Genomic DNA, 12,895 nt, shown 5'->3' with positions numbered 1-12,895 from the left:
TTCACAAAATAGTTCTTTTGTGATGCTTATTACAACAGTAACTACAGAAACTTCTAATATCTCCTAGTTTTTATATTATCTAATATCTATTATCTAATATATTCTAATTCTAACTCTAATATCTAATACCTAATATTGCTTAGTTCTAATTCTAACTAATATCTACTATCTAATATGTCCTAATTCTAGTACTAATATCCACTATGTAATATATCCTAGTTCTAATACTAATATCCACTATTATAATATATCCTAGTTCTAATACTAATATCTACTATCTAATATCGCTTAGTTCTAATACTATCTAATATCTGTTATCTTATATATCCTAGTTCTAATACTATCCTCTATCTACTATGTAATATGTCCTAGTTCTAATACTCTCTGATCTCTATTATCTAATATCTATCCGCTTGATAGGAATAACATAACACAAGCCATCATTTGCTAACTATGCTATTTGAACCAAAAAGTTTTTCCAACAGAAGCCTTTTCTTTTCTGGCGGTATCTTCGGTGTGGTTTCTTCACCGGGAGTTAAAGTCTTGTCCTTTGGTCTTTTGTTTGGAAATTTAGCAAATGAGGGCTCATAATTGGTGACAGGATCTTCCAAAAAGTGGGTTAATTCACCCTGTTGCCGGTTTCTTGGTCTTCCACTGCATGGCATCCTTGGTTTGACTAAGGGACCAGTTGAGGGATATCCCGGATGCAAATTTTCAGTGGCTTCTGTAAATACATAGTGTTTTTTCAAGGTAGATGGTCTATGCCATGGTATTGCTGTTATTACTTCATCAGAAACAACTTCTTTTGCTTCCTTATCTTCTTTGTTTTCCTGTTTTTCCATTGCAACTTCAAAATTGTTTACTTTGGGCATAACATGACTTATAGAAAAAAATGATGGTCCAGCCTTTAATTCATTAAACTCTTCTTTGAATAAGTCCAACCCTTGCCTTTCTCTCCTGCTCTTCTGCCTTTCTCTGTTTTCATCCTGGATGTTTTTTTCTACCCTTGAGCCATTCTCTTCACTTTGTAATCCTGTAAAAAATGTTATTTCAACAGTAACTATTTAGGAATATGCATTATCACTTAGACAAACAACAGTAACAAAAGCACATTATTCTATCAAGCGTCACAAATTATTTAAATTGGCGCTTTCAGTTTAAATAATTTCTCCAAGAAACATGCCAAATTCTGGATTTCTTCTGAAGAATAGACATAATTCACAGTAACATAGAGCAGTTTAAAACAAAGCATTATGCCATTAAGTTTGAATCCTTAAGCAAAAGGTATGTTCTGTGATTTTTTACAGTTCAATATTTATAGTCAACTATGGTTTTTACCCATGAATGTCCTGTTTAAAATGTTTCAGGGGAATGAACTCCTCTTTCAGGTTCAATTTTTTTTACCAATGATATATGTTTCCACATCTACGTTGGCTTTCAATTCCTGAAAGGTCACAGAAAAAAGCATAGATCTATAAATGTATGTTACCTGTTAGCTGTGTAAGTGATAAAATGTCATTAAATCTCCATTAGTAGCCTCCCTTCGACATCAATTGCAGACTGATCTATAGTCCTCATCCTTCGTTTCATTTTACTCTGTCTAATAAAGTATCTATCCAAACTCTCCCAATATTGCATTAACATAGATTAAAATGATAATCCAAGTTAGGGAAACATAAATAAATAAAAGTTTTATTTTATTTATTTCTTAGATATATATCTCACTTTTTCTTCAAGACTTCCATATTTCCTCCAATCCAGGTTATTAATTTGATTTGATTTGATTGATAGTCACTAAATACCAAAGTTGCCTAAGGTATTGTGAGTGAAGATGGACTTAAAACGAGAACTTCCTTGTCCTATACAGTTAATGCCAGAGAATCCACAAGCCATTGGGTCATTTTTTCAGAGATATCACCTTACCATTTTCTTCAATGCCTTGAACAATAACAGAGCTTCTAATGTACTGTCTTCACTAGAAAAGTTGTTAAAAATTCATGGAGATATTGAAATGTTGAACTATATAGCATGGTCAAAGATCAGCATTTGACCAAAAGAAATATTTTGTGATATTTTGTACTATGTCCTAATATGTCTTATGATAATTTTATATTATAAAATGGTATATAAATTTTGCCTAACTTCAATTCCACAGAAGTCATGGGTTCCAGATTTTGCAGTGTAAATAAGCCCATTTCAGGTATCTTGGTTTAAAAATGATTGCCCTACGACATACTGTTTTGCCTATTTAAAGTTTACACAAACTAGAGAGTTTTAATAGTATACAGATATCACTCTATCTGTATCAACAGAGTCCCCAAGACCCAGCTCAAAAGAAGGACAAAGTTATTAAGGGAGAAAAGAAGCAACCATTCCTAGCACAATAAGAATAGTCAGGAAAGAGAGAGGAAGAGTACTGCTGTTATATTTTATTTATTTGTTTAACATATTTATAAAGCTATCCGTCTCATGCATGTGACTGGGCAACACACAAAATTCAGTCAAAGCTATTATAAGCCATTAAAAACATTTAAAAACTACAAATATAATCAAAGGCTTTGGAGAGTTCATTTAAAATCCTACCTATAATATAGTCATTTCCAGTTCCCTATTTCTGTAGGATCACCAAGTCCACTGACAAAACCATATTTAAGGGATTTCCAACAGTTAATAGACTCAGAACGTGAAGCCTCCCTGTTCTGATCCAGAGTTAAGTTGCTTTGTAATTCCAGATCATATAGATAACTCAATAAGAATGATTATAAAACAGACATTTTATTCAGAAATACTTGCAGTTATGGTTGTTGCTTCTGGATATTATACATCTGTTCATCCTTATAGGTAAGAAATTAATACTCCCTCCACACCAATTTCTAACGTGGAATGAGACCATCTGAGTCCTCTGGTGCAGGGCTTTTCAACCAGTGGTACAGGTACCACCTGTGGTACATTGGCACCTGGCAGGTGGTACGCGACCATCCTAGAAAAGTCCAAGGCTACCTGTACTTCATCACTTTTTTCCTTTGGGGGGGTACAATGGATGAAAAGGTTGAAAAGCCCTGCTCTGGTGGTCCCATGCTTATCTCAGATAAAGGCATTCCAAACTGGCACATGGCCAGGATATCCTGTAAAGAGCTCAATAACTCCTCCCACAGACCTGTTAACAGCTAAAACTACATTACCCATAAGCCATCTCTTACGGAGACAGCACTTCACCCAATAAATGCCAAACATTCTAACATACAGATCTACATGCTATGCTCAGGGTTACATGATACAGAATCAAAAAGATGGCAGCTAAGCTACCTCAAAAAGATGGCAGCTAGGCCAAAACCTTCCCTGAACTTCCTCACTGGGCATGCAAGTGAATCAGAAATAGCTTTATTTGGAGAATTGCTTTGAATTTTTTTATGGTTGTCCTTTTGGCATTTTGAGCGAACTAGACATTATTTCTTCAGCAAACCAGGATCAAAACATGGATCAGTATAAAATAGTATCACAATCCACACATTATCCCAAGAATTTCCTATTAATACAATAAGAAATTTTCAAGTTGCATCCCTGAGCTTCCTTTCTGAAAACAAAATTACGTTTGTAACATAGTAATAAATTGTCTGCAAAAAAAGAGTAGAAGATTCATGTTACAAGAGGGAAATTATCAGCGGAACCAAAACTTACAAATCATCAGAAGTTAAGAATGATAAAAGGATTTTTCAGCTGTTTCATACCTCGTGGAAGCTCAGCGGACTTCCTTCAGGCTCACGCTTCCGAAGAGTTCTGGGTTTCAGGCTGATATTTCCCTGGATTGCTTTGCTGACTTTAACAACTATGAAACATCAAAAATAAATAAACATGACACATTCAAGTGATATTTTACTAACATGTTTGAAGTGATTTAATTTTCACGCTTTCATATTGCTTTTATTGCATTTTACTAGATACTAATACAAATAGCTATAATGGGATGTTAAACTATAGGTAGTTCTAGTGTGATGGGCAGATATGCTATATAAATTTGACATATATATAAATAAATTTGCCTGTGACTTACACTTTTTGCTGCAAAATACACCATTTAACTCATTTGTAAAATGACAGCATGGCATGAGAGAACATTAATCCTGCGACACCACTGTGTCACCATGGCTCAATGGTTAGAGTACAGTTCAAGCTTTGTTCCCATTGCCTGAATTACTTCATTTGTTTTTATATATTCATCCAAAAAAGCACTTGAAAGCTCAGCTTCTCCTGATAATCTTCTTTCATTTCTTTTATGTGTAACCATTGCCCTAAAACATAGCTAAAATTTTAAAATTAAGTTTATAACATTAAATCCAATTGGTCTAGTAAATATAATTAGATTACAGTTTTGGGCTCCCTCGTGTGGTGAAACAGCATCACTGACTATAAGCTGCAAAAAATATTCTCCTTTATTCATTTCAAGTAGGAAAGAAAGATGCTTCAAGAAATTCTTATTTGATAAGATTTGATTGATAAGCATGTCATAAAACATCTTTTTCAAAATTCCTTTAATATATGTTTTATAAAAATGTGCAAAAAATTAACAAAAGTTTTTTGTGATGCTTATTGCAATAGTAACTATAGAAACTTCTAATATCTCCTAGTCTTCATATTATCTAATAACTACTATCTATAATATATTCTAATACTAATATCCACTATGTAATATATCCTAGTTCTAATACTAATATCTACTAGCTAATATCACTTAATTCTATTATCTACTATCTATCTTCATTCTAACACTAGTAATACCTAATATTGATTAGTTTTAACACTATATAATATCTACTATATAATATATTCTAATGCTAATATCCACTATCTAATATATCCTAGTTCTAATACTAATATCTACTAGCTAATATCACTTAGTTCTAATACTATCTAATACCTACTATCTAATATATCCTAGTTCTAATACTATCCTCTATCTACACTCTAATATGTCCTAGTTCTAATATTCTCTGATTATTATCTAATATCTATCCGCTTGACTGGAATCCCAGCCATCATTTGTTATTTAAAATGCGGTTTCGACCAAATAGTTTTTCCAACAGAAGCCTTTTCTTTTCTGGTGGAATCTTCGGCCTGTTTTCTTCAACAGGAGGTGAAGGGTTGTTTTTTGGTCTCTCATTTTGAAATTTGGTAAATGAGGGCTCATAATCTCCTAAAAAGATCCTTGGGTTGCTTAAGGGATCAGTTGAGGGATATCCCTGATGCAAATTTTCTTCTTTTGCTTCCTTATCTTCTTTGTTTTCCTGTTTTTCCATTGCAAGATCTTCCAAATTGTTTACTTGGGACATAACATGATTTATAGAAAAAAATGATGGTCCAGCCTTTAATTCATTAAACTCTTCTTTGAATAAGTCCAACCCTTGCCTTTCTCTCCTGCTCTTCTGCCTTTCTCTGTTTTCATCCTGGATGTTTTTTTCTACCCTTGAGCCATTCTCTTCACTTTGTAATCCTGCAAAAAACGTTATTTCAACAATAACTATTTAGGAATATGCATTATCACTTAGACAAACAACAGTAACAAAAGCACATTATTCTATCAAGCGTCACAAATTATTTAAATTGGCGCTTTCAGTTTAAATAATTTCTCCAAGAAACATGCCAAATTCTGGATTTCTTCTGAAAAATAGACATTGTTCACAGCAACACAGAGCAGTTTTAAACAAAGCATGAGGCCACTATGTTTGAATCCTTAAGGAAAAGGTATGTTCTATTATCTTTACAGTTCAATATTTATAGTGAACTATGGTTTTTACCCATGAATGTCCTGTTTGAAATGTCCGCTGGTGATATTTCAGGGAGATGAACTCCTGTTTGAAGCTCAGTTTTTTTACCAATGATGTATAATGCTTCCACACCTGCGTTGGCTTTCAATTCCTGAAAGGTCACAGAAAAAAGCATATAGCTATAAATGCATGTTACCTTTTACCTGTGTAAGTGATAAAGTGTCATTACATCTCCATTAGTAGCCTCTCTTCCATATCAACTGCAGACTTATCTATAGTCCTCATCCTTCGTTTCATTTTACTCTGTCTAATAAAGTACTGTATCTATCTAAACTCTCCCAATATTGCATTAACATAGATTAAAATGATAATCCAAGTTAGGGAAATATAAATAAATTAAAGTTTTATTTTATTTATTTCTTAGATGTATATCTCACTTTTTCTTCAAAACTTCCATATTTTCTCCAATCCAGGTTATTAATTTGATTTGATTTGATAGTCACTAAATACCAAAGTTGCCTAAGGCATTGTGAGTGAAGATGGACTTGAAATGAGAACTTCCTTGTCCTATACAGTTAATGCCAGAGAATCCATAAGCCATTGGGTCATTTTTTCAGAGATATCACCTTACCACTTTCTTCAATGCCTTGAACATAACAGAGCTCCTAATGTACTGTCTTCACTAGAAAAGTTGTTAAAAATTCATGGAGGTATTGAAATGTTGAACTATATAGCATGGTCAAAGATCAGCATTTGACCAAAGGAAATATTTTGTGACATTTTGTATTATGTCCTAATATGTCTTATGATAATTTTATGTCATAAAATGGTATATAAATTTTGCCTAACTTCAATTCCACAGAAGCCATGGGTTCCAGATTTTGCAGTGTAAATAAGCCCATTTTAGGTATCTTGGTTTAAAAATGATTGCTGTATGACACAGTTTTGACCATTTAAAGCTTACACAGAGACAAACCAGAGAGCTTTAATAGTATATAGATATCACTCTGACTACCTTTATAAACAGAGTCCCCAAGACCCTGCTCAAAAGAAGGACAAAGTTATTAAGGGAGGAAAGAAGCAACCATTCCTAGCACAATAAGAATAGCCAGGAAAGAGAGAGGAAGAGTACTGCTGTTATATTTTATTTATTTCTTTAATATATTTATAAAGCTGTCCTTCTCGTGCATGTGACTGGGCAACACACAAAATTCAGTCAAAGCTATTATAAGCCATTAAAAACGACAAATATAATCAAAGGCTTTGGAGAGTTCATTTAAAATCCTACCTATAATATAGTCATTTCCAGTTCCTATTTCTGTAGGATCACCATGTCTGTTGCCAAATCCATATTTTAAGGAATTTCCAACAGTTAATATGTTCTGGTTTAGAATCAGAGACATCGAAGCGAGGCAGGAGTAACAAAACACAACTTCTTTGTTGAGCTCACTAACAGAGCAGAACAGCAAACAAAATGGCGCTGGCTCTTTTATACTTCCCTTGCAGGGACAGCATCAGCCAATCAATGCAGGGCTAGTCTCCCACCTTGCACATGCTCACAAGGCTGGAGACAGCCTGTCTAGACCCAGGCAATCACATGGTCTGCCCGGGCCTTCTGCAGCCTCCTGCCCAGGACATAACATAATAGACTCAGAACTTGCAGCGTGCCACTTCCTCAAAAAGATGGCAGCTAGGCCAAAACCTTCCCTGAACTTCCTCACTGGGCATGCAAGTGAATCAGAAATGGCTTTGTTTGGAGAATTGCTTTGACTTTTTTTATGGTTGTCCTTTTGGCATTTTGGGCGAACTAGACATTATTTCTTCAGCAAACCAGAATCAAACCATGGATCAGTATAAAATATTATCACAATCCACACATTATCCCATGTCTTAAAACATTTTCTTAACTATCCCAAGAATTTCCTATTAATGCAATAAGAAATTTTCAAATTGCATCCCTGAGCTTCCTTTTTGGCAACAAAGTTATGTTTATAACATAGTAATAGATTTTCTGCAAAAAAAAAAAAAAAAAAAAAGAGTAGAAGATGCATGTTACAAGAAGATGGCAAATCAGCAGAACCAAAACTTACAAACAATCAGAAGTTAAGAACCATAAAAGGCTTGTTCAGCTATTCCATACCTCGTGGAAGGTCATTCGACTTCCTTCAGGTTCACGCTTCCCAAGAGTCCTGGGTTTTAGGCTGATCTTTCCTCGTATTGCTTGGCTGATTTTAACAACTATGAAAAGTCAAAAATAAATAAATAAACACGACACATTCATGACTGACATCAGTGAAAGGCAAGTGATATTTTACTGGCATGTTTGAAGTGATTTAATTCTTATGCTTTCATATGACTTGTATTGTATTTTATTAGATACTAATGCAAATAGCTATACTGGGATGTTGTACTATAGGTAGTTCTAGTGTGATGGGCAGGTACGCTATATAAATTTGACATATATATAATTTGCCTGTGACTAATACTTTGCTGCAAACTAAACCAGGATTTGAAATATTTTTTGATGAGTCAAAAGAATTATCATATTTTTATTTCACAATAAAATCTGAAACAAACTCTGTGCTACCTTTTGGAGAAGAAGAGGAATCACCTTTCTCTGGCTGACGTTTCCGCATCTCTTCTGCATAAATATCTGTTATGCTTAGTTCTCGTTCTCTTTCCTAAACAAATGCATTATTAAATTGATGTTGATAATATAGTTTATTGTATTAATGTCAGATCTTCAGAGATGATACATTTCACTGCATAACTCCCCCCAGTATCTCATTTTATTTATCTGTATTTTAATTCTTTGCTAATGCATAATTTGGCCAAATTCTTCCTGAAGGATACATATGCTTTTTTCCTGGAACTGTGAAGTTTTTTTATCAGGTTTTTTATAAATTTTTACAATTCATAAACCATTAATTCAATTTGACCTTAAAGGTCCTTCCAAATATATTGATACAAAATAGTTATGACTTTAACAAAGTATATACTGTGTTTTCCAAAAAATAAGATCTATTCTGAAAAAGAGCCCTAGCCTGATTTTCATGCATGCCCCTAATATAAGCCCTACCCCAAAAATTAAGCCCTAGTCAAGACACTCCATCCAGATTTCATTGGTGCTGCCGCCACGAGGTGAGGAGAGGCAGGTGGAGCTGCCCACATGCCCTGCAGCCGTGCATCTCAGGGTCCCTGCAGTCAGGCCACTCCTTTCTTGGCAACCTGCCTATTCTGCCCACCTGCCTTTCGGTTTCAATCCCCTTCTGAGCCAGACTGCCATGCTATGGAGCATGTGTGGGGGAGGCTCGGTCACCTTTCCTGCCGTTTCAGAGCCAGGGAGGAATGCTGTGCGAGAGCCACATGCACCTCTGGAGGAATTTTCTTCGGTCTTGGCCACCCCTCTTCCCTCTGCAGATCACCTGTCCAGCAGCATCTGCCATCTCCACCTCCACTGCCAACTGTCCCATGGCTTGCGCTGTGACCAGGCGATGCAAGCCTCCCCTGCCACGTCTCCAAGGCTCCAAAAGTGAGCTAGCTCCTGCCTACCTCTGTGATAATGACTGAGAGTGACATCGTGCCTAGGCTCCAGGTTCCTGGTACAGAAGTTGAGCAGGGCCTTGAGGCAGTAGCTGCTGCACTGGAACTACACCTGCTGCCCACCGTGTTTATCCAGGGGGATGCTAGCATTGAGCCACACCATGCTCAGGTTGGTGTTAGCAGGCACTTGGCAACACTGCTTGGGAATGGTGGCCAAGAAGACAACAGACACCCCCATGTAGTCATTGGGAATGATGCTGGCACTGATCAGAAAGAAGATGAGGCGGTGGAAGGGGCCCAGGACAGAAGAATCAGGGGCCACTTCACGCCTTTGGGTGTGGTTTGTATATAAAGGCCTGAAGTGCCATGCTTAGCTTGCTGCTGAAGAAACCTGTGCCGCAGCTCTTCAAGTTTCCATACGGAAGAAAGGGAATCACTGCCTGTCTTTTTTTAAAAAAATAAATCTGATGAATCAGCTTTTCTCCGTTTACCCCTCGGCATCTGTACTGATTAGGCCTGGATTTCTAAGAGGCAAGGCAGGTGGTGGGGTGTGGAAGACTTGGCTGAGGGGACCCTGAATTAAGTGGGTGTGGGGCACAGGGGGCATCTCTCCCCTCCCCCCACCTATACTGGTGGCAGCAGCACTGACATGCAGTGGATGAGCAGACACCCAGGATTTTGCTTGACAGGGATGTTTGTGATGCCACGGCAAGGCGAGGCAGTTTTCAGGGAAAAAAATAAGGCATCCCCTGCAAATAAAACGTAATGCCTCTTTCTGAGACAAAAAATATATAAGACTGGGTCTTATTTTTGTGCAAACAGTATTAAATATGTATTATAATGTGGAGGAGGAGGAGGAAGAGAAGAAGACAAGAGTAAAAACTTGTTCATTTCAATTCTAATAAAGCCATAATATGCTTTATTTTTTGGCTTGGTATGATGCTAAGTCCGATATGTTTAGCCAATATATAATTTTCAACGTGCTGATTAGGCCAATGTCATCAACCGACTAATTAAAGAAGAGTCATTTTTACAAAAAATCTCAATTTTCTATAAAACTAAGCCTAATGTACAGAAATGAAAGGAAGTGTGAAGAGCAAGAAGTTTTGTCCAACATCCACTCAAAACACCCCAGTAGTGTTTTTCAACATCCATCTAGGATCATGTGGTGAAACTAAGATTTATCAGTAATTAGCTTAGCTAGCCTGCCCATATCAATTTTAATACACAATTCCAACTAGTCTATTTATAATCTTCTTGTTTTCCTACATTCTTATTTTTCAATAATGTCTTTTTATACCTTGAAATTTTGATTTCATTAATGGATATGAAAATTTATTACCAAAATCTTCCTCACTGCATATTTGTGCAGCTACTCCTTTTCTTTCAGGATTGATACAAGGTTTGTAAAAAGCTGGCATTATACCAAAAGATCCTATTGCATCTATTTTCCTAGAGATGGACTGAAGAAAGAAGTCATTGGTAAAAAGTCATACAGCTGGACAAGCTAGTCTGTGTCAGGAAATTAAACCTAGACTGGTCACCGCCTATCACTATTATCACTATTATTGGTAAAGCTTGGGAAAAAGTATTCTAACAATGACGTTTGAAATTATGATCTCTTCCAGCAAATAAGAAACTCTCAAAGAACTGAAGTGGGAAACCTAATGCAGCACATTTATGTCTCTAATTGCTGGATAAATATTTAAAAATCTGAATACGAATAGATTTCCTTGTAAAATAGAGCTTTGAGGAAGCTGTTCTTGTTTCTTAATGCATTTCTTTATAGGGGTCTCACAGGGCCCAGCTAGGTTGTTCTAAGCAATGTACGTTGCATATTACCTGGATTCTCTTATCACTGGCTTCCAATTTTGGGGGAAGTGATGTTAATTTAGGACAAGGTTCTCCTCTCTCTCCATGTTTCTTGTCTTCAGAAAGTTTCTGGAAAGTCAATAAGGCGTCCGTTGTTTTTAAGAGTTCCGCCTGAACCTCTCTCAGCTTCTTAGAATCCCTGCGCTCTTCTTCCTCAGATGTCCTGAGAAGACGCTTCAAGATTGTATTTTCCATAGCAAAGGTCTCCAATTTATTCCTCAGAAAAGCCACTTCATTTTTCAATTCTTTAATTTTATGGTCTCTTGATGACAATAGACGGCAAGCCATGTTATTTTTCTCATGATCATTGATAATGTGGTCAGTCATGAATGTGATCTTCTGCTGAGGTTTCTTTTCAGGAAATGTTTTACCTCCAACGTTAAAAAAAATATCAAGATGGCAAATAAGATTTGGCAAAGTAAGGATCACATATTTTTACATACGGCTCAGAGCCAAACACTCAAAGGTGAATTCATCACATAGATTCAATTCCATTTATATAATTTCTTGAGTCAATGTCTAATGCAATTATTTGTGGATTGACCTATTGTGAAAAATCATACCTGAACTCTCATAGAACTCCTCAACCAGTCATGCCTAAAGTAGGATTGCTAAGCCAATACTCTAACCACTATTTAAAACTCCTTATATAGACTGATTGATAGATACACACACACACATACACACACACACACACACAGCATATCTAAATACTGATAAAATATTGAAAGTAATGGACTGAAAAACAATGGAAGAGTGATCATCCAAATTTGTAATCGAAGTTCGGAAAAGTTGCACAACTGTTCTCCAGTACAGGAGATGGAGAATCCACCAATGGGTTTTCTCTGTCTGCCTGCTCTTGAGACCAAGTTAGCCAAACGTGACACGCCCCCTATTGCTAGGAGACACAGTCCGGACTTGGTCTCAAGCTCTTGAAGACGTGTCAGGTTTGGCTCTCTGATTTCAATAGTCTCTATTTAACTAGCTAGCAGAGGCTTGGTTGGGGGGGGGTGATTGCAGCCTTTTTTTTGTTTTTGTTTTCCATTGTTGGATTCTCCTCTTACCTTTCAAATTCGGCAGGTTGGTGGATTCTTTGATCCTCTCCTCACACCCCATCTCTCTTCCAGAAGTGATGGGATCAGCGCTGCCTCAGATCGGACGATCTGAGGCTTGGTTGGGGGGGGTGACTACAGCTGTTTTTTTTTCCTTCCCCAGGGCTCTGGGTGACTTCCTTTCCTTCTACCCTCATTCATGGGACCCCTTGTGCTGCTTCTGGGACCACCTCCTCAGTGTAAATGACCCCATGAGGCTTCAGGCAGCTTCCCCAATGGCCGGCAAGTCGCGGCTGCCATTTTGGGTGCCGCCGAACTCTCCAAGAACTGAAAATGAGCCATTTACCTCACATGGCTTCAGACAGCTTCCCTAACGGCCGGCAAGTTGCAGCCGCCATTTTGGGTGCCGCTGAAGCCTCTGGCGACCAAAGACGAGCCATTTGCTCATTAAAGCAGGTTCCCCTCACAGACCTTCCAAAATTAAGTTTCCAGCTAGTGGGGTTGGTGGAAGGGCTCTTGGCTCCACACGGAGCTTCGGATCACTCCAGGGAACCCCCTGGAGCATTCGGACCGACCGCCATTTTGACTGCGCCTTTTTTGCAGATCGTTCAGCCCTCAATGGTGGTCTGCTTGCAGGGGCACTTTTCACTCTCTCCTGTGCCTCCT

At 37.2% G+C, this 12,895-nt stretch overlaps 1 protein-coding gene across 3 annotated transcripts; it reads right to left on the bottom strand.

Moving 5' to 3' along the window:
- LOC120320094 (lebercilin-like protein) lies at positions 1-4,283 on the bottom strand. Of its 3 annotated transcripts, XM_039369552.1 has the most exons (3): positions 3,729-4,283; positions 1,339-1,444; positions 1-1,033 (listed from the first exon to the last, which is right to left on the bottom strand). In XM_039369552.1, exons 2-3 carry the CDS (start codon positions 1,340-1,342, stop codon positions 441-443), a joined length of 597 nt encoding a protein of 198 aa, XP_039225486.1. In that variant the 5' UTR covers positions 1,343-1,444; positions 3,729-4,283; the 3' UTR covers positions 1-440. The 3 variants fall into 3 exon arrangements, 2 of the variants coding, with proteins under 2 accessions (XP_039225486.1, XP_039225492.1); XR_005559906.1 differs by lacking the exon at positions 1,339-1,444; XM_039369558.1 differs by lacking the exon at positions 3,729-4,283 and having other exon boundaries at positions 1,339-2,147.
- Positions 4,284-12,895: the final 8,612 nt, after the last annotated feature.

Source organism: Crotalus tigris, unplaced genomic scaffold, assembly GCF_016545835.1.
Source record: "Crotalus tigris isolate CLP2741 ecotype Arizona unplaced genomic scaffold, ASM1654583v1 scf7180000017601.7605149639:7615979, whole genome shotgun sequence".
Classification (NCBI taxonomy): Eukaryota; Metazoa; Chordata; class Lepidosauria; order Squamata; family Viperidae; genus Crotalus; species Crotalus tigris.
The sequence above is the reverse complement of the archived record's forward strand: the minus strand, read 5'-3'. Positions and strand labels throughout refer to the sequence as shown.